Below are 20,102 nucleotides of genomic sequence, written 5' to 3' on the forward strand. Positions count from 1 at the left end.
TGGTTACTCACCTTTCAGAACTGTTTGAGATGTATTGCTCATGCCTATTCCGTTATCCAAGCTCCTGCCACTCTGTTGGAGTTGTTGACAAGAGAAAAGTACCAAGAGGGTGTACCTATTACCACCACCTGACGTATCAGTCCATGAGTGTGGTGCTCAAGGGGGTGACACAGTTGGCCCCATGGATACTACTTTGGCAAAAATCTCCAGTGATCGTACACATGGGCATGCCCACACACCTCCAGTGTAATGGACATGAGGAATGCATCTCAAAGAACAACAGTCACAAAAAGAGTGGGGAGGGATAGCTCAGTGGTTTGAGCATTAGCTTGCTAAACCCAGTGTCGTGAGCTCAGCCCTTGAGGGGGCCATTTAGGCATCTGGGGCAAATAGATTTAAAAAAAAAAATCAGTCAGGGATGGTGATAGGCTCTGCCAAGAGGGCAGGGGACTGGACTTGACAGTCTCTGAAGCTCCCTTCCAGTTCTGTGAGATAGGTATATGTTGAAAAGGTGGGTAACTATTTTTTCTGGGTTCTACATAATTAAAAAGGCATTGAGCCATTTTTTATTTTTTCTTCCCTAAGTGTAGCACCTTAACGCTTCTTGTTTGAACTTTATTTTGTGGTCTATAGCCCAGTTCTCCAGATTATCAAGATCCTTCTGAATTTTAGTTCAAGCTTCCAAAGTATAGGCAAACCTCTATCCCCAACTTTGTCATCTGCAAACTTGATCAGTATGCTCTCTATATCTACATCTGTTAAGGTCTTCAGTTCCAGGAAGATAGACGTTGCTGACGTTGATCTTCCAGAGTTCAATTTAGCATACCTGGTAGGGATGCACTAAATTGAACTCACAGGGTGACTGCATCCATGCTAGTACTCCTTCCTTTCATTAGGAGTAAGGGAGGTCAACAGGAGCAAATGCTCCCATCAACCTCCCACAGTGGAGACAGTGCGGAAGCCTGAATTAAGGTGCATCAGTTCCAGCTACATAATCTTAGCTGGAGTTGCGTACCTTAACTCAACCTTCTTCTTTAGTGTAGATCTGCCCTTGGCATAGCTATATGTTCCTGTAGTTCAGTAAACCGTCGATTTAATGGACCCTAATATAACAGACTTCGGAAATAATGTGTGCCAGCCTCTCCCCCAGATAAATGGTGGAGACTCACCAGAGCCACAGCTGGGACTGGAGGGGCCACTGGGGACAGAGGAGCCATTTGGGGGCTGCGGTGAAGTGCAGGAACTCTCCTCCCACAGCCCTCTGTATGTGTCAGCACCTGGCCTCTGCTGTCTCCAATGGCACTAAGCAGCAGCCATGGTATTGGAGGCTGCTGCTGGCTGGCAGGCTGGGGAGGGCCATGCTCTACCTTCACAAAGGTGGCTCAGAGCTGGGGGCTGGAGGAGCCATTGCACTGAGAGCTGCAGGAGGTGGAAGGAGTTAGGCCAGCATTCAGCTCCTCTTCTGATAATTGGGAGGGGGGATGGAGGTGTGAGGAGAAAAATGTGACAGAAGGAGGAAGGGGAAGTGGGGGGCAGTGGACAGGAGCAAGTGATGGGCTGGGAAGTTCAGTACATAATCATACAGTATAACCATTCGGATATAGTATCAGAGGGGTAGCCGTGTTAGTCTGGATCTGTAACAGCAACGAAGGGTCCTGTGGCACCTTATAGACTAACAGAAAAGTTTTGAGCACGAGCTTTCGTGAACCTTGTTATCCCCACCCTTGCTCTGGCTTATTTATACTTGGCCCTGCAGATTTCCAAGACCAGCATCTGATGAAGTGAGTCTGTGCTCACGAAAGCTCGTGCTCAAAACTTTTCTGTTAGTCTATAAGGTGCCACAGGACCCTTTGTTGCCATTTGGATATAGTGGACTTTTGACATTAATGGACAGCCCTTCCCCCTATTAATCCGTTAAATTGAGAGTTTAATGTCTTCTGAATTCCACATGAATCTGAATTTGCAGCTCTTTAAGGACTTCTTTGTGACTTCCAATGCTATAATTGCAAACTTTAAAAAAAACAAACAAAAAAAAACAACAAAAACCCTCCTGATTATTTTTGATGAACAGTGAACATCTAAAAACTCAAGAATGAACTTATATCTAAATAGCAAACGATAGGTGATCTCAAAAAGTTGGATAACTCTGCCTACTGTCCTCCAGTGAGAGAAGTTTCAAGAGTGAATGTCAGGAAGACAGTGTTACAAACACACACAAAGTATGAGGAAATAGAATATGTAAAAAGTTTGTGAATGCCAGTTTCATTCTGTGCGTGCTGTTCTTAAAATAGGGGTTACAAAACGTATGGTTTGATGTTCATTAAGGACTGTCTCTTACTCACATGCATTATGGCTCTTGAATGATTGAGTTTTTTACCAAACTGGAAAAAATGTTTCTTCTTGCTATTTGGTTACCAACCCCTGCACGTGCACCTGAATACAGCTGGCGGGTGTGCTTATAAAAATTGAATTTATGGCCAGTTTTCATTTCCTGAAAAAGGATATATTCTTAAAATTATTCCACCTTGCACAGGGATAGAATTTTGGCTGTATTTTCCCCCTCTCCTCTAAAGATTGCTCTGTCTGCTGAGTCGGATCTGAGACAAATTGGTAATGTTCTAGAAAAGTTTGTATAGGAATTACTGACGTGAAAGTGCCATTTGTGAATCCATAGTTATAGATTAACTGGATTTTACACTCATCTTTTAGAGCACTTTATTCTTTGAGCGTAGTATTGATTTTTCTGAGAATTTATAAGTAAACTGTTTTTTTCTGAATTAAAATGAGCTCTTTAAGAAAGTTGGCACCCTATTCAAACAACTTTGTCCTTGACCTCTGCAATGGAATAATGTAAACCTGTCACTTCCCACATAATTAAATCTCACTGAAATGTTATCCGGAGGTTACATTTAAGGAATTTTTAAAAATTATTATTTCACCACTTACTTTTTGTAACTAAGAGTTTCTTATTCTGCATATGGCTAATAATGTTCTGTAGAAAATCCATCCAGAAAAGCTCTTTCAAAATGACTGAAAACAATGAGACATGATAAAGACTGAAACCATGGTTGCCTTCACGTGGTGACCATTTTGACGGGACTCTGATGTCAATGCATATCTAAGATGTATCTATTGTACATATTCAACATATACATTTTTTGTAATTGCTGTTTTTTTTCCAAAGTTTCACATACAAATTAACTTAATTTTCTATGAATGCAATTCGCTGATTGTAGAAATGCTCTTTGATTTTCAGCAGAAAAAAGGGACTTTTGCATTTGATTGGTGGCAGTTTGTAATCTTGGAATTTCTTCAGAAAGTGTCTTGAGCAAAATGTTGTTTGGAAACATTCTGAACACTGTTTTAAAGAATTCTTCTAGGCTGTTAATGTAACTTTTCTCCAAAGCTTTGTTAGGAAGGTTATATTTTATAATATATTTTAAAATTCTACTTTTTTTAGATGCACCTGTGATCAACCCTGTTACATTTTCACAATCTGCTGAAAGTATACTTAATTATCAGAATCTTCCTGAACCAACAGTACCTACAGTAAGTATGAGTGTCAAATCCATGCTAACTTTTAGCTTCTAGAACTAAACTTTTGAATATACAAACACAAGTTTTAAAGAGACTCTCTTTAAAGTTATAGTTTTATACTTGTTGATAAACTTCAACTGACCAAGTATACTGCCCTTTGCTTTCACTGGTGGCCTATACCAATCCAATTTTTGCATTTGAACCTGAGCTACTTTTTCACTTGTTCTGAATTTTGAGTGTTAACATGCTTTTTTGTCACCAATACTTCAGATGAAGTGGCAGAATGGAGCTCTTCTAAACTTACACCCAGAAGTGAAAATTAATGTCAGAAATTGAATGCTCTATTAAAATGAGTTTAAATGATACCTATACTCAAAACTATTCTCCTTAACATTCTGAAGCTTTAGTGCTAGGAACAGTCTCTCTTTCCCTTTCCGTTGCAATAAACATTTCACCAATCCCATGCTCTTTACAAAATTGTAGCCATATTAAAGCTAGTGCACAATTGAAAAAATAATTTTACAGGCTGAACCTCTCAAATCTGGCACACTGTGGTCCTGCAACATCCATGGTCTGGCATGCTTTTAGTTACCCTGATGCCCACTTACCAAGGGTGTAGGCAAGTTTTCTGTAGTCACATAGTTTGTTTACAGTCACCAGACCTGGCTGCCAGTGCTCTGTGTCATTATTTAGCTCTAATTTGCCTGTAAACATCTTCTAAGAACCCAGTAAGCAGTGGAAGTGTTGGTAATACTTCTAGACAATACTGACCTCCTGTGGTTCGGCAAATTCTATGGTTTGGCACTGGTCAAGTTCTGAGGTTGCGAACTAGAGAGGTTCAACGAGTACTGTCTAAGTTAGGAGTATGTAACTATGCTTTTGATGTTTAAGGAGTCAGAAGATATCTTCTGAGAGGAGTTTTTCTTCAAAGTACAGAGAGAAAGAAGGTTTTACTCTTAAAGTCTTGGATAATTAAGAAATGTGGATTTGGAGCATTTAATGTATGTGTTTATAGCTAAACAGAGGTTAACGTTTTTAAAAAATCTCTTTTTAATGCCTCATGAAATCTAAATGAAAATGAAACTTGATGACAAACCTATTTATTTTCCAGTTGTACATTGCCCTTCAGGGCAGACTCAGAGTAAAATTTCCAAGACCCAACTAACTTCCATTTTAAAAAATGATCTAAATTATGCATGTAGAAGCCTTTTGAAAATGGGACATGGGCTCCCAAGGCACTTAAGTACTTTGGAGGCTTTTGCCTAAGACTTCTGCTTTAATGTGAAAAAAAAAATCAAAACCCACAGTCTTTTTGGTTCTGTTTATGTCATAACGGAGTTAATGAAAAGGAAAAGGGGAAACAATGGGCACAGCCCAATATTTTTTTTTTTTTTGCGGGTCCCCGTTAAGAGCTTCACCATACTATAGTAGAAGTGGCTGTGGCTTTAACCACAAGATAGAAAGTTCATTAAATAAGTTGAGAGCCAGTGAAAGTATTGAAATATCCAAAGGATCTTCCAAACCTGGGGAGGGGGAGTAATTTCTTAGCCTATGTCTACACTACACTACATCATAAAGTCAATTTTAAAGCAGTTAGCTTGATTTTACAATGTCACTGTCTTAACTGTGAATGCCATTAGATCAATTTTAGGGAGTACTACGGTCAATATTACACCCACAAAGCAAGTTGGCATAGCACCAAGTTCAAATTTAAAAGATTGGATTATTGCTAGTGTGGAAATGGCAATTATTTAAATTGACTTCATTGGCCTCCAGAGGTGTCCTGTATGTATCCCACAGTGCCCCATGGTTGTCAACTCTGGCCACTTCCATCTCTGCTGCTTTTCAGGTGCACAGGAAGTGGGTCACAGGAAGCCCGTGAATTTGAATTCATCACCAGGAAGCCCAGGAAATTTAAGTCACACTTGGAAGCCTGAATTTCTTTTTAGCTATCCCATCAGTAGCCATCGCATTGGTAGCCATCTCTTGCCATCGCGAGTAGTCAGGTTTCTGATCTGAGTTCTCAGGGTTGCAAGAGAGCTTCAGCATGGTCCCATAATGAGGTCATGGATCTCCTTTCTGTTTGGGGAGAGGAGTCAGTGGTGGGCAGACTTTGAGTCTGCAAGCAAAATTCAGATATTTTTTGAAAGATTTTGCATGGGCTGATAGACAGAGGTTACTCCCAGGATGCTCAGCAATGCTGGGTGACGGTGAAAGAACTCTGGCAGGCTTATAATAAAGTATGGGAAGCCAAAAGGCGATCCAGGTCATCTCCCAAGACACGCTGGTTTTATGAACATCTGGACGCCATTCTTGCTAGGTACCGGACCACATTGCCCAATCTTAATTGGGGCACTTCAGAAGGCCCTTCTGAGGAGTCTGGGGGAGAGCGAAGAGGAGCTGATCCCAGAGCGGGGCAAGGAGGAAGAGGTCAATAGAGAAGATGGGGGGCTACCAGCAGGGGTCCAAGGGAGTTGATCCTGTCAGCCAGGAGCTCTTCACCCTCGACCTCAAATTGGTCCTCTGTATGCCGACACCAGAATTACCAAGGCCCAGCTGTTCTGGTGATTATTTTTTTCCTAGGCCGTGTCTACACTAGCCAAAAACTTTGAAATTGCCATGCAAATGGCCATTTTGAAGTTTATTAATGAAGTGCTGAAATACATATTCAGCGCCTCATTAGCATGCAGGCAGCCACGACACTTCAAAATTGACGTGGCTCACTGCCGCATGGCTTGTCCAGTCGGGGCTCCTTTTCGAAAGGACCCCGGCTACTTCCAAGTCCCCTTATTCCCATCTGCTCATAGGAATAAGGGGACTTAGAAGTAGCCGGGGTCCTTTCAAAAAGGAGTCCCGACTGGACAAGCCATGCGGCAGTGAGCCACGTCAAAGTCCCCTTATTCCTATGAGCAGATGGGAATAAGGGGACTTGGAAGTAGCTGGGGTCCTTTCGAAAAGGAGACCTGTCTGGACAAGCCATGCGGCGGCAAGACACGTCAATTTTGAAGTGTCACGGCTGCCTGCATGCTAATGAGGCGCTGAATATGTATTTCAGCGCTTCATTAGTAAACTTCAAAATGGCCATTTGCATGGCAATTTCAAAGTTTTTTGGCTAGTGTAGACGTAGCCCTAGAGTGCAAGCGGGTTGCGGCTGGATTTAGGCATAGGTTTTCTATGGATCTATGCCCTTCAGTACAGTGTGTTTAATATTTCTGGGGATGGAGCGCTTATCTGTTTTAGGTATCTCCAGGAAGGTCTCATCCGGGTACTCTTCTATTTTTTTCACAAGGATTTTGGGCAGGCCTGACTTATTGTGGCTTCCACGATAGCCTACCTTTCCATGCCAGGCAACAAGATAGTGATCTGGTATCATGGTACCACACAGCATTTTGGCAGATTTTCCGGACTTGTGCTCACACTGGATGAGCATCTCTTTTTCACTGTCTGTTATCTTTAGGAAGGTGAGGTCTTTTTTGGCAACCTAAAGAAGCATGGAGATTTGGATTAGATTTTTTCCACAATGCTCCCTACCCATTTAAATTTCCTGGGACTACACTACCACACCATGTGTCTGGCAGGTGCTCTGTCTTCCTCCGCTGTGTGGCTGGCAGGGTCTCCTGGCTCTCTCTCCTCCCACCATACTGCTGGCTTGATGAAGAGCTACTGAGAAACCTTTCCCCCCCCACCATGTGGCTAGAAAGCTTTTTCCCTGCCTTTCTTTTGCACTTTTAAAGGGATCCCTCCCCACCCAGCCATATGGCTGGAATTGAACTCTTCCTCCTCACCACACGGCTGCTGAGCTCTGTGGACCCTTCTCCCAGACACCAGCATATCCAACATGGGTTCTTCATGTTTTTGAATAGCCTTTTCCCTGCAGAGAATTGTTCCGGGGACCACCACGAAAACTTTTTCCACTGCTCCTGGACACTGGCTGGCTTCCCCTGCTTTAAATACCCTCCTCCCGTCTCTGTGCGCCTCATTAAACAGGTAGTTCCTTACCATGTCCACAATAAAATGGTCTGGATAAGTGATATCTTATGCAGTTCAAAGTTTGATTGAGTCATCCTTAAGAAGCCAAAAGTGGCCTTAGAGAAAGAAAGTTTCACTGATTTGTAAAGACAGAGACCCATTCATTCTATGTGTTAGCACTCTGTGTGAATTGGATCTCAGTTTTGACCTTCAGAACAGCCACTGCCAGCCAGAGGGCCACAGAAGAATGGCAACAGGGGGTCCTGGAGTTCAGGAGAGAGGAATCAACACGGCTGAGAGAGGGCACAACTCAGCTCCTGATGGCTGTGACAGTGCAAAGTGAGGTCCTGTGTTCCATGGTGGAGCTGCAGAGGGACTCCCTATGCAGCATTCAGTTTGCAGATTCTGCTCTGTGCTGCCCAGCTCCCCTCCGTATAGGTTGCCCATCCCACCTCATTGTGGTCTCTGAACGCGGGCAGCGAGGGCAAGGACAGTCTGCCAACGCACCCCCAAGTCCTCTCTCCACTTCAAAAGGTTATTCCATCACCCTTGAAATCCCTTTTCTCTGCCACTTAATCCACTCCCCCATTAAAGTATTCTTTGTATGACAACCACAGTCTGATTTATTGCTTCATGTGTGGTGGGGTGCACAAATCATTGCAGGGAGTGCAACCAAGGGGAAGGTGGAGAGGGCTGGTAGCATGGCTATTTCTACACAAAATTCCATGGAGGACTCACAGAAGAGGGACCTCGGCAGGGATTGGGGTTGCAAGAGCTGATGAGACCCCAGAGGCACTGCCCAGAGTCCAGGATTGCGGGGAGCTGGTAGGTCGTCAATGAGACCAGCCCTGAGCACAGAGAAGCCAGGTGCCAAACTTAGCTTATTTCACATGTGTGGGAACCTCTGGTTTAAACAAACAAAAAGTTAGCCTCTTCCCCACCCCCAAGTACAAACATGCTTTTTGTGAAAATAATCCTCTGTGTGCATCTATTCCTTTTACTGCATTGTAACACTCTCTTCCTCAAATAAAAGTATTCTGTCTTTGAAAACCACAGTCTGATTTATTGGTTCACATGTGGTGTGGTGCACAAATCATTAAAGGTAATGGGGGTGGTATCACAACAGTCAAATACAGCAGAACCACATGGCTGCCAGATCATTCATAAATCTATTTTTCAAAGCCTCCCTGATTACGGCTGCCTCTGTATTCCCACTGGTGAATATCCTTGTGGGCAGCTGTGCTTAAGCCCTGCTCATGGCATCTGCCTCTGCACTCCAGGCTGTCATGAAATTCTACTGCCAGGATTCACAAAGGTTCCGCAAAACACAGCACACTGCAACCACGGTGGGGATGTTATTTTTGGAAAGGTCCAAATGGGTCAAAAGGCACCTGAACTTCACTTTTAAATCGTCAAAGACACACTGCACCACCATTCTACACTTGCTGAAGCTGTAGTTGAAGCACTCCTTGCTGTGGTCCAGGGTGCCCATCTATGGCTTCATGAGGAAAGGGAGCAGAGGGTAAGCAGGGTCACCCAGTATTATTGTAGGCATCTCCACATTGCCAATCTTGGATTACCTGGTCTAGGAAGAAAATCTCATCCAAGAGCTTTCTGTACAAACTAGAATTTCTGAAGATGCACACGTCACGAACCTTTCCCTACAATCCCATGTTGATGTCAGTGAAATGACCATTATGATCTACCACCGCCTGCAACATCATTGAAAAGTATCTTTCAGTTTATATACTCAGAGGCCAGGTGGTCCAGGGCCATGATAGGGATGTGCATACCATCTATTGCCCCACCACAGTTTGGAAACCCTGTGGCAGCAAAGTCATTGACTATGTGCTGGACATCTCCAGGGTCACAGGCTTCCAGAGCAGACGCTGACAGATTGCAGTGGCAACCTGCATAACCACGACCCCCAGTGTAGAGCTGCCCACCCCAAATTGATTTACCTCTGACTTGTAACCTGTCGAGCACTGCAAACTTCCATAGAGTGATTGCCACTCACTTAGTAACCATTAAAGTCAGTTTCCTTCTTGTATTGCTGCACTTCGGGGTGGGCGTCAGCAAATCGCAAAGTTCCATTAAAGTGGACTTGTGCATGTGAAAGTTCTGCACCCACTGCTCGTTGTCCTAGACCTCCAAAAACAATGTGGTCGCACCAGTGTGCGCTGATTTCAGGAGTCCAAAAATGCTGTTCCACTGTAAGCAATGCATCCAAGGCAGTCTGCGTTTCTAAGTCCCTCGGCTGCAGTTCATCATTTTCATCTCTACTCTCTTCCTCCACAACCATCATCTCAGCCCACTTCCTTTGTTGAAACTGATACTGTGCAACATTGTGGGAAGTGGTCATAATGCCTGTGCAATGACCTGAAGCATTTGTGGATCCATGCTAGTGCTGTGCCAGAGAAAATGATAGGATCTGCTGTTTGGTTTTTTGCGTAGTTCATATGTGCTCTGAATTCTGGAATAGTGCTTTGCATTCTGGGATAGTGACATCAAACACCCACAAGGAACTGCAGCAGGTTCTTTTCCCCACCACCCAATGGTACAAAACCCCCAGAATGCAACAGGCCTAAGGCACTGTGGGATAGATCTCCATAATGCATTGCTCATGCAGTCAAACGTGAATAAGGCAATGGAGATGCAGTAAGTCAACATGGAGAAACGTTAAGTCAACTTCGTGGAACATTTGTGGCAAATTAAATTAGAGTTTAAAACACCCATGTTTAAAAAGTCAAATTTATTAAAATTGATTTTATTTCGTAGTGTAGACATAGCCTAAGTAATAATTCTCCATGTCCAACATAGTTAGGACATTTTATCTTCTTTCGTTAGTGGTGACTAAATTGTGCAGCTACTTAACTGGTTAGGAAATTCTAATTTAATTTTTCTAAAATTTTAATTCATTATTGCAGCCATTGGTATCGTGCTATGTAGATGGTGTGCTGAGGAAGGGGCAATATGAGAGATGATCATGGAAAGGAGCAACCTGGATGCAGAAATAATAGTGACATGAATTAATTTAGTAGTTAAAGACAACCTGAAAAAAATTACTCTTTTTTTCTTCTAACTACCTCTATATGTTAATTTGTATGCATGTAGTTTTCAGATATGACTTCTCTCTTCTCTAGTTCCTTGAATTTTGCCATGGAGGACACACCCATTCACCTTCAGCAGCTCACAAGCCTCATGATCACATTAATCATTTAGCTTTAGTTTGAGCTCCTGTTACTGAATATTTTACCCCTTCTCATGCTCTGTGCAGGGAAGCAACAATGTAATATCTTCATTAGAAATATGGTAACAATTTTAACTAAATTCAGCAGTGTGTAACTAGAAGGTACAGAAAGTGGAATATTGTCAGCTGGAGACCATGAACCATTCTTGAACTTTTCTTGGTTTTCCTTGAAAATTGTGGAGGGGAGTGGAAAGATCAAAATCACTACATTTAATTTTCTTTAAAGCATGGAAGTGTGGATTTTAACAAAAAACAAGTAGAAATGAGTCTTCATGGACCATTAGTGTTGTAAAATGAAGAAACTTTAAAAACTTTCCAACTCATCTTTAATGCATCACGGCTTGTGTTATTTTGCTAACATTCCAGCTATCAGCACTTGTTACCACCATATTATCATATTCTATTAACTTAGTCTTCTGTAGCAGTAGGAAGTGTAACATTTTCCAACTCCGATTATTGTATCTCCTTCCAGAAATGTTTGCTTTTATTTTGAACATCTTAGTTATTCTTTAACAAAGTAGTTTGAGGCATCCTTCAGAAATATATTACAATATTTCATGTTAATATTTCATATTAACAGGGCTTGAAAACAGATGGACATGTGAAACTTGGTAAGTGATTTATTTATTTCTTGAATGTTAATGACACTTCCAAACTAATAATTTGCCAAGTGACTAGTCAGTTGTCAGTGACCTTGAAGTAAGGGTCGGAGGGCAAACTGATTAACTACTGAATTGGTCCAGCTGTTGAACGTGTGCATTGTGTATTTACGTAACATCTTAAGTTCTTGATCCTTTTGTACAGCTACCATTTTTCTAGTCCATAGCCTATTGTACTTTGTTACAGTAATAGGTTTGCAGCAACTTAGCATGAAATTTTTTTCAATTCAACTGTAGGTTTATACTAATTTATAAAGTTCTATATTTTTTCTTTCATTCCCAAACTCTTCTTCTATGTCTAGAGAGTGTGTTTTAATTTTCATTTTATTTTACAGTATTATCTAATATCACAAATATTGTATCTTGGAACTTCATTACATTGTTAAATTGTTGTAAGCTTGAAGCTTTTACAGTACATTCTGTTCATTTCCTCAGAGGCACCAAATATGAGCTGAAAGGAAAGCATGAATACAACTATTTATATTAATATATTAAAAGATACTGTGAATTTAAACCGTATTTTACATACCTACCTTTGATATTAGTTGGTTGGAAAATAAAATCCTCTAAAATATTGTTTACTTCATATTAATGTAAGTGAAAATTTAATATTTGGATTTCTCTCTCATTGGTCAGTGAAAGCCAGTGGAATTAGTTAAGTTGCTGGAACTTTACTTTTTGCATCTGATGAAGCGGGTCTTTGCCCATGAAAGCTTATGCTCCAAAATACTTAGTCTATAAGGTGCCACAGGACATCTCATTGTTTTACAGATACAGACTAACTCAGCTACCCCTCTGATACTGGAACTTTACTGTAATCACTTTCAGTTCTCAGTGCTGCAGTGCTTGTGTTAAAAAGCCTCAGGGAAATGTTGAGGAAAAAAAAAACTGTTGCTATTGGCATAAAAACAGTTCTGTTTTAGCCTTGAATTTTATAAATATTGGTTATCTACATGGGGTAAAATTTGAGCTAAGTTTGATTTGAAAGCACCATTTTTAAATTAAGGCCATACAAATATCTTGCCTAACATATTTCTGTTAAAATCTTGTTTTCCAGATAATCTTGAAATGGGCAACAAACCACCAGCTGATACTATACCTCAGATTCCTCTTTCCAGTTCCACCAATATAAAAAGTCAAATTTCAGAAATTCCAGTAGAAATCACAGATATTGGTAATTCCTATTCATTCAAAACTGACCCTTTTTTAATTGTTTATATTTAATATATAAATGTGTAACTATTGACCCATTCAGCATATACTGTCCATTTAGTAGCTTTAAAAAAGTGTAATTCTTTAAAAAGTTAAATCCTATGGGGTGTGTCTACGCTAGGAACTAACTTCAAAGTTAAGCAGTACATCAAAGTACCCAGCAGAGTCTCTACACACATTTTCCCTTACATCAAAGTTAACTTTGGGAGTTCCCAAAGTTCCTAACTTCGAAGTCCATACTCCATTTCTGGGAATGGAGTAGTGCCCTACCTATAAGTTTAACTTGGAAGTAGGGTGTGTGTACATGCTCAACTTCAAAGCAAGCAACTTTGAAGTTATTTTTGTAGTGTAGACGCAGCCATAGAGGAAGGGATTAGTGCAAAGTCTGGCAAATGAAATGTAAAAATGTAATTAGAAGGCCAAAAGTGAATTTGAAGAACAGCTAGCCAAAGACTCAAAGTATTTAGGAAGAGAAAAGTTCAGCAGAAACAGGACACCTGCTAAATGACTAGTGTGGGTCACTGGACGAGTGAGATGCAAAAGCAGCATTCAAGGACAATAGAGCCATCATGGAAAACCTAATTTAATTCTTTGCATTGTGCTTCATAGCTGAAGTTGTGATGGAAATTTCCGAACTTGAGCCATTTTTTTAGGTGGCAAATCTGAGGAACTGTTCCAGATGGAGAGGTCATTTGAGAGATTTTTAGAACCAATAGATGCATTAAATAAACCGTAATATGTCATTAGATGGTAGTCACCTAAGAATTTTGAAAGAGTTTAAATGTGAAATTGCATAGCTATTACCAAGGTATGTAAACTGTCAGTTAAATCAGATTCTGAATCAGATGACTGGAGGATACTTAATGTGATATCATTTTAAAAAGTGTACACAGACGATCCCAACAATTACAGATTTATAAGCCTAATTTTAGTGCTGGGAAACCTGGTTGAAACTATAGTGAAAAACAAAAATTAGCTGTTATTACTGAAAGATAACTTGGAGTCATTGTGGATAGTTCTCTGAAAACATCCATTCAACATTCAGCACCAGTCAAAACAACTAACAAAAAACAGTAAATTCATTAAGGATGGTTCAGTAAGACAGAAAATATTATAGTGGCTATCTATAAATCCACAGTATGCACATATCTTGAATACTTCATGCAGATGTGGTCATTCTGTCTCAAATGTATAATATTGGAATTAGAAGACATACAGTAAAAGGCAACAAATGATTAGGAGTATAGCATTGCTTTCTTCTGAAGACAGACTAGGGCTGGGGCTTTGTGGCTTGGGAAAGAGACGACTAAGGGGTAAATATGATAGAAAAGTATAAAATCATGACTTGAATAGAGTAGAAAAATAAGTGTTTTTTACTCAACACAGAATTTGAGGTAGCAAATCAAATTAATAGGCAACAGGTTTAACACAAAAGGAAGGAAGCAATTTTTTCCACACAATGCACAATCAATCCATGGAACTCCTTGCCATAGGATGTTGTGAAGGCCAGCTCTATAAGGGGGGAGTCAAAAAGAGCTAAATAAATTGATGAGGTACATCTAAGCTGTTAACCAGGATATGTAGAGATGGTGTCCCTAACTCTGTATGCTAGAACCTGGCTTTCGACAATGGGATGGATCACTTTATAATTACCTATTCTATTCATTCTCTCTGGGGCGTTTGACGTAGGCCACTGTTGAAAGACTGAATACGCCTCAAGGAAGTATGATGGACCTTTGGTCTGACACAGTATGGTGTTTTCATTTTCTTTAGGTGCATGAAACTCAAAGTGCACTCGTTAACAGGTTTTGGTATGAAGCTTTTATACGTTACTTTCCAAATGTTGTTAAAATACAAAAATGCTTTGTCAGTATAAACTACAGATCCCATAGGAGGGTTTGCCAATACAGCTATACCAGTAGGCTTTTTCTAATATAGGCCTCACTTGAAGATTTTGGCAATTAGTGCTGTAACATTTAATCTCTCAGGCTGCACGTACACGACAAGATAAATTTGAAGTTAAGGCATTGAGCTTGATATTACTTGACTGTCTTCACTGTAAAAACAATTATCTTAATTTAGGGAGCATTAATATCAATGTCATAATATCAGAACCATGAGGGTGTAGCATCAAGTTCAGATTTAAAATTTTGACTCAAGGCCAGTGTGGGAGTGCCACGTCTCTAAATGGAATTTATTAGCCTCCAGAAGTGTCCCATGTGTTTCTCACAAAGTTACACAGTTACCTGCCATGTTTGGCCACTTCCTTCTCTGCTGCTCTCCATCCAGATGCACAGGAAGATGGTCACAGGAAGCCCGCGAATTTTAAATTAAACTTGAATTTGGAATTCATGCACACCCAGCCATGCAAATATAACGGGCACACACAATGAAAAAATTCTTTTACCCATTGCATAGCAATTGTATCGTAACCATCTCCTGCAGTTATAAGCACTCAGGATAGTGATCTGCCTAGTAGTTCTCAGGCTCGCAAGAGAACTCCAGCATGGATCCATCAGGAGATTCTGAATCTTCTTACAGTTTGGGGAAAGGCATCAGTGGCGAGGAGACTTAGGGTGGCCAAGAGAAATGTGGTAATCTATGATCACCTGTTGCGCAAGATGACCGCCGGAGTTTACTCCCAGGACTCTACGCAATGCTGGGTGAAGGTGAAAGTACTCCAGCAGGCCTATCTCAAAGTCTGGGAAGCCAACCAGTGGTCAGGGTCATCTCCACACAGCTGCCACTATTATGAACAGCTGCACGTGTGTATGGGAGGCAACCCCACTACGGAGCCCAGTATAAATTACAACACTGGTGGAGGCCTGGGTCTGGAGTCTGGGGAGAGCCAAAAGGAGCTGGAGGCCTAGGAGGAAGAGGCTAATGGACAGGAGGCAGGGGGCAACAAGCAGGGGCCTGAGGAAGTTATTCCTGACAGCGTGGATCTCTTCACCCTAGAGACAGAACAGATCCCTTCTACCAAGCTGTTCTGGTGAGTATTTTTTTCTGAATGTTACCAGTGGGTTGCGGGCAGGTATAGGCATGGGTATGGGTATCGGTTTTCTATCAGTCTGTGCCCCTCAGAAGAGCATGTTAATATTTCTGGAGATGGAGCGCTTCTCCTTTTTGTAGAGCTCTTTAAAGGTGTCATCCAGGCATTCTTGTATTTTTTTGCACAAGGTTTTTGGGCAGGCCTGACTTTTTGCAGATTCCACAGTAGCACACCTTGCCACACTAGGCAACCAGATAGCAATCTGGTGTCATGGCATCACACAGCATTTTGGTAAATTTTCCAAGCTTGTGGTGACACAGGATGAGCAGCTGTTCTTTGTCGATATGTTAGTTTTAGGAAGGTGGTGTCATCTTTGGCAACCTAAAGAAGCATGGGAATTTGGATCAGATTTTTTTTCCCATATTTTCTACCCTTCCACATTTCCCTGGAGTGCATTACCACACTGCGTGACTGGTGGGCACTCTGTTTCCTACCCCAACCCCACGCAGGTTGCAGGCTTTCTGGGCCTTCTCCCCTCCCATGTCCCTTTTCTGCCCTGCATTTCTTTTACTTTACAGGTATCCCTCCTCCACTCAGCTGTCCATGCGGCTGGAATTGAACCCTTTCCCACCCTTCCCCCTCGCCATGCAGCTGCTGGGTTCTGCAGAGCCTGCTACTGCAAATCAGCATGTGCAGCAAAGGTGGATTTGCCTGCCTTTACATGGCCTTTTTTCCCTGCTGAGGGCTGCTCCAGTGAGCACTGAGAAAACTTTTCTGCCCTGACCTGGCAGATAGCAGGAACCCCATGCCCTGTCAGCATTTCTTTTTACTTTATAGGGATCCCCACCTACCCAGCTGTCCATGCGACTGGAATGGAACTCTTTGCCACTATCCCCTCTTGCCATGCAGCTGCCAGGCTCTATGTGCCTTGCTCATTACAGAGGATTGCTCCAGGAACATCTGAAAAAAGTTCTTCCCCTGCACCAGGACACCAGATGGCTTCTCTGCTTTGCAGCCCTGCCCCTTCCCCCGAAAAACAGATGCTAACTTACCACATCCACAACAAAATGTTCTGGATCAATTAGGTTGAATGATGGCTTGTGCAATGCACACCTTGAATGTCATCTTAATAAGTCTTAAGTGGCTTTGCAAAAAAACTTTCTCTGCTAGAACAGAAAGAGACCCATTCATTCCATGGGGAAGTACTTTGTGTGAATTGTATTTCAATTTCGACCTTCACTTTCCAGCTGCCATACCCATCGTGAGAGACAGGGCGAGGAAGCGAAAAAGGTGTCATGCTGCAGCACATGGAGTGGTCTGAGGCAGAAACCAGTAAGATGTCAAGGGACACAGCTCAGTGGCAGTAGACTACAGCTGAGTGGCAACAGAAAATGCTTGAGTTCCAACAAGAGCAAGCAGCAAAGATCGTAATGGCAGTGAGTGACGAAACAGAGGTCTTGTGCTCCATGCTGCAGAGGGACTCCCAACACAGCACTGCAGGCTCCACTCGGTGCTGCCAGGAGTCCCCTGAAGACAGGTTGCCCACCCTCCCTCATTGTAGTCCCCTAATGCAGGGAGGGAAGGCAAGGACAGTCTGCTGCTGTAGCCCCCAGTGGCCACTGCAAAAGGCTATTCCACCACCCTTGACAAGGTTTCTTTTCTCTGCTGCTTAAAGCTCTCTTCCACCCCAAATAAACTTATTCTTTTGAGCTTGGTGTGATTTTTTTTTTTTGGCGGGTACACAAATCATTGCAGAGAACCTGGAGGGGATGGGGAGTAGAGAAGACCAGTAGCACTGCTGCTTGCCACTATGCCAAGGGCTGCAGAGGACTCGTGGCATATGGGACTGGGCAGGGGAGGAGAGGGCTGATAGCACAACTGCCCATGCCTGCCGCGAAGCCAAGGTCTACAGAGGAATTACGGCTGATGGAACCAGGCCAGGCGGGGTGGGGTAGAGGGCCAAAAGCAGAGGTGCCCTTTTTTAAGGAGAATAACCCTGCCTCCACATCCATTCAACTTCATCCAACTTAACCTTCTCCCACCAAGTAAAAGCATTCTTTCAGTAAGTCACTGCCTGATTTATTGGTTCACATTTGGTGGGGCACAATTCAGTTTGGGGAGTGAGGCTTGGTTTGGATTGTAACTGAGAAATACGTCACTATCATGTGCATGACAGATTGTTCATGAAGCTATTTTTAAAGCATCCCTGAGTGCTGCTGCCTCTGCATGACAATTGGTGAATAACCATGTAGATGGCTGTGAGTGAACCCTGCTCATGGCCTCAGCCCCAGAATTCCAGGCAGATGGGAAATTCTCCCGTTCACAATGTTATGCAAAATAATGCATGCTGTAATCACAGTGGGGACATTAGTTTCAGAAAGGTCCAAATGGGACAGTAGACATCTGCACATCACCTTTAAATGGCCAAAGATGCATTCCACCAGCATTCTGTACTTGCTGAGTCTGTGACTGAAGTTTTCCTTGCTGCAGTCCAGGGCTCCTGTGTAGGAATTCATAAGGCAAGGGAGCAGAGGGTAAGCAGGTCACCCAATATGTCAGCAGGCATTTCCATGTTTCCAATCTTGATTTTTCCAGTCTGGGGAAAAAAGTCCCATTCAGGAGCTTTCTGTACAGACCAGAATTTCTGAAGATGTGCGCATCGTGAACCTTCCCTGACTATCCCACATTGATGTTGGTGAAACGACCTTTTGTGATCTACCAGCACCTGCAAAACCATGGAGAAATATCCCTTTCAGTTTATATACTCAGAGACCAGGTGGTCCAGGGCCATGATGGGGATTGCATGCCATCTGTTGGGCTACTGCAGTTAGGAAATGCCCTGGCAACAAAGCCATCCATTATGCCCTGTACATCTCCCAGGGTCACAGTCTTCCAGAGGAGATGCTGTCAGATTGAAAGGGCAACCTGCATGACCACAGACCCCACTGTAGATCTGCCCATCCTGAATTGATTTGCCACTGACCATTAGCTGTTGGGTATTGCTAACTTCCACAGAGTGATTGCCACTTGCTTTGGAACTGTTAAAGTCGGCCTCATTCTTGTGTCGCTGTGCTTCAGGGCGGGTGCCAGCACATCACAAAGTTCCATAGAAGTGGACTTGCACATATGAAAGTTCTGCACCCACTGCTGGTCATCCCAGGACTCCGAACTGATGTGGTCCCACCAGTGTGTGCTGGTCTCACGAGTCCAAAACCGCACTCCACTGTCATCAGTGGATTCAGGGCAGCCAGCATTTGTGAGTTCTTAGACCACAGTTGAAAGAGTTGCTATTCAAAGCCAGCATTATCATCATCATACTGAACCATCATTGTACTTTTTAATATAAAGCAAAATTGTGTGACAGTGCAGGAAGTTGCCCTAATGGTGTGTGCAATGACTTGAAACATTTGGGAATCCATGATAGTGCTGTAATGGAGAAAATGCCATATGAAATGATGCAATCTCCGTTTCATTCTCATGTGATTACTGGGTGCTGTGAATTCTGAGACAATTCTGGGGTTCTGACATGAAACACCCACAAGCAACCAGGCCTAAGGCACTGGGGTATAGGTACCCACAATGCATTGCTCACGCAGTCGAACTTGGATAAGGCAATGGGAACACAATCTCAATACAGAGAAACAGTGGGTCAAATTTCAATAAGGTTTGCGGACACTTAAAGTCAAATTCATACAAGTGAGGTTAAAAAATTGAACTTATTAAATGTCAAATTTATCTCTCAGTCTAGATGTAGCCTCTCTTGCAAAGAAGAAGAAGAATAGCTATTAACCTATAGTAAATATGAATTTCTTAGTATATTACTTTCAGAAACCAAGCACACTGTGTTGGGAAGAACACCGCAGCGGTCAAACACTCTGGCATTTAATTTCAAAAAGGGGAATTACACTAAAATGAGGAAGCTAGTTAAACAGAAACTAAAAGGTAGAGTAATTAAACTAAAATCCCTGGAAGCTGCATGGAAACTGTTTAAAGACACCATACTAGAGGCCCAACTTAAATGTATACCCCAAATAAAAAAACACAGTAAGAGACCTAACAAAGAACCACCATGGCTAAACAGCCATGTTAAAAAGGCAGTGAGAGAGAAAAGGGCAGCTTTTAAAAAGTGGAAGTCAAATCCTAGTGAGGAAAATAGAAAGGAACATAAACACTCCCAAATTAACTGTCATAATGTAGTAAGAAAAGCCAAAAAAGAGTTTGAGGAACAGCTAGCCAAAAATTCAAAAAACAATAGTAAAATGTTTTTTAAATACATTAGAAGCAGGAAGCCTGCTAAAAAAGCAGTGGGGCCCTTGGATGATAAAGATATAAAAGGAGCGATCAAGGAAGACAGTGCCATTGCGGAGCGATTAAATGATTTCTTTGCTTCAGTCTTCACGGCTGAAGATGTTACAGAGGTTCCTAAATCTGAGCCAGCCTTTTTAGGCGACAAATCTGAGGAACTCACTCAGATTGAAGTGAC

At 42.2% G+C, this 20,102-nt stretch overlaps 1 protein-coding gene across 2 annotated transcripts in view; it reads left to right on the top strand.

The window, feature by feature from the left end:
• Nucleotides 1–20,102, top strand: part of PTPN12 (protein tyrosine phosphatase non-receptor type 12) — a 181,311-nt gene that overhangs the window by 157,588 nt on the left and 3,621 nt on the right. Inside the window, exons 15-18 of one of the 2 annotated variants that reach the window (XM_075017187.1) lie at nt 3,461–3,549; nt 11,337–11,367; nt 12,473–12,589; nt 14,401–14,438. In XM_075017187.1, the coding sequence (XP_074873288.1) occupies nt 3,461–3,549; nt 11,337–11,367; nt 12,473–12,589; nt 14,401–14,408 (245 nt within the window). In that variant the 3' untranslated portion in view covers nt 14,409–14,438. The remainder of the gene's footprint in view (nt 1–3,460; nt 3,550–11,336; nt 11,368–12,472; nt 12,590–14,400; nt 14,439–20,102) is intronic. The other variant, XM_075017178.1, reaches the window with a different exon arrangement.

Source organism: Carettochelys insculpta, chromosome 1, assembly GCF_033958435.1.
Source record: "Carettochelys insculpta isolate YL-2023 chromosome 1, ASM3395843v1, whole genome shotgun sequence".
NCBI classification, from domain to species: domain Eukaryota; kingdom Metazoa; phylum Chordata; order Testudines; family Carettochelyidae; genus Carettochelys; species Carettochelys insculpta.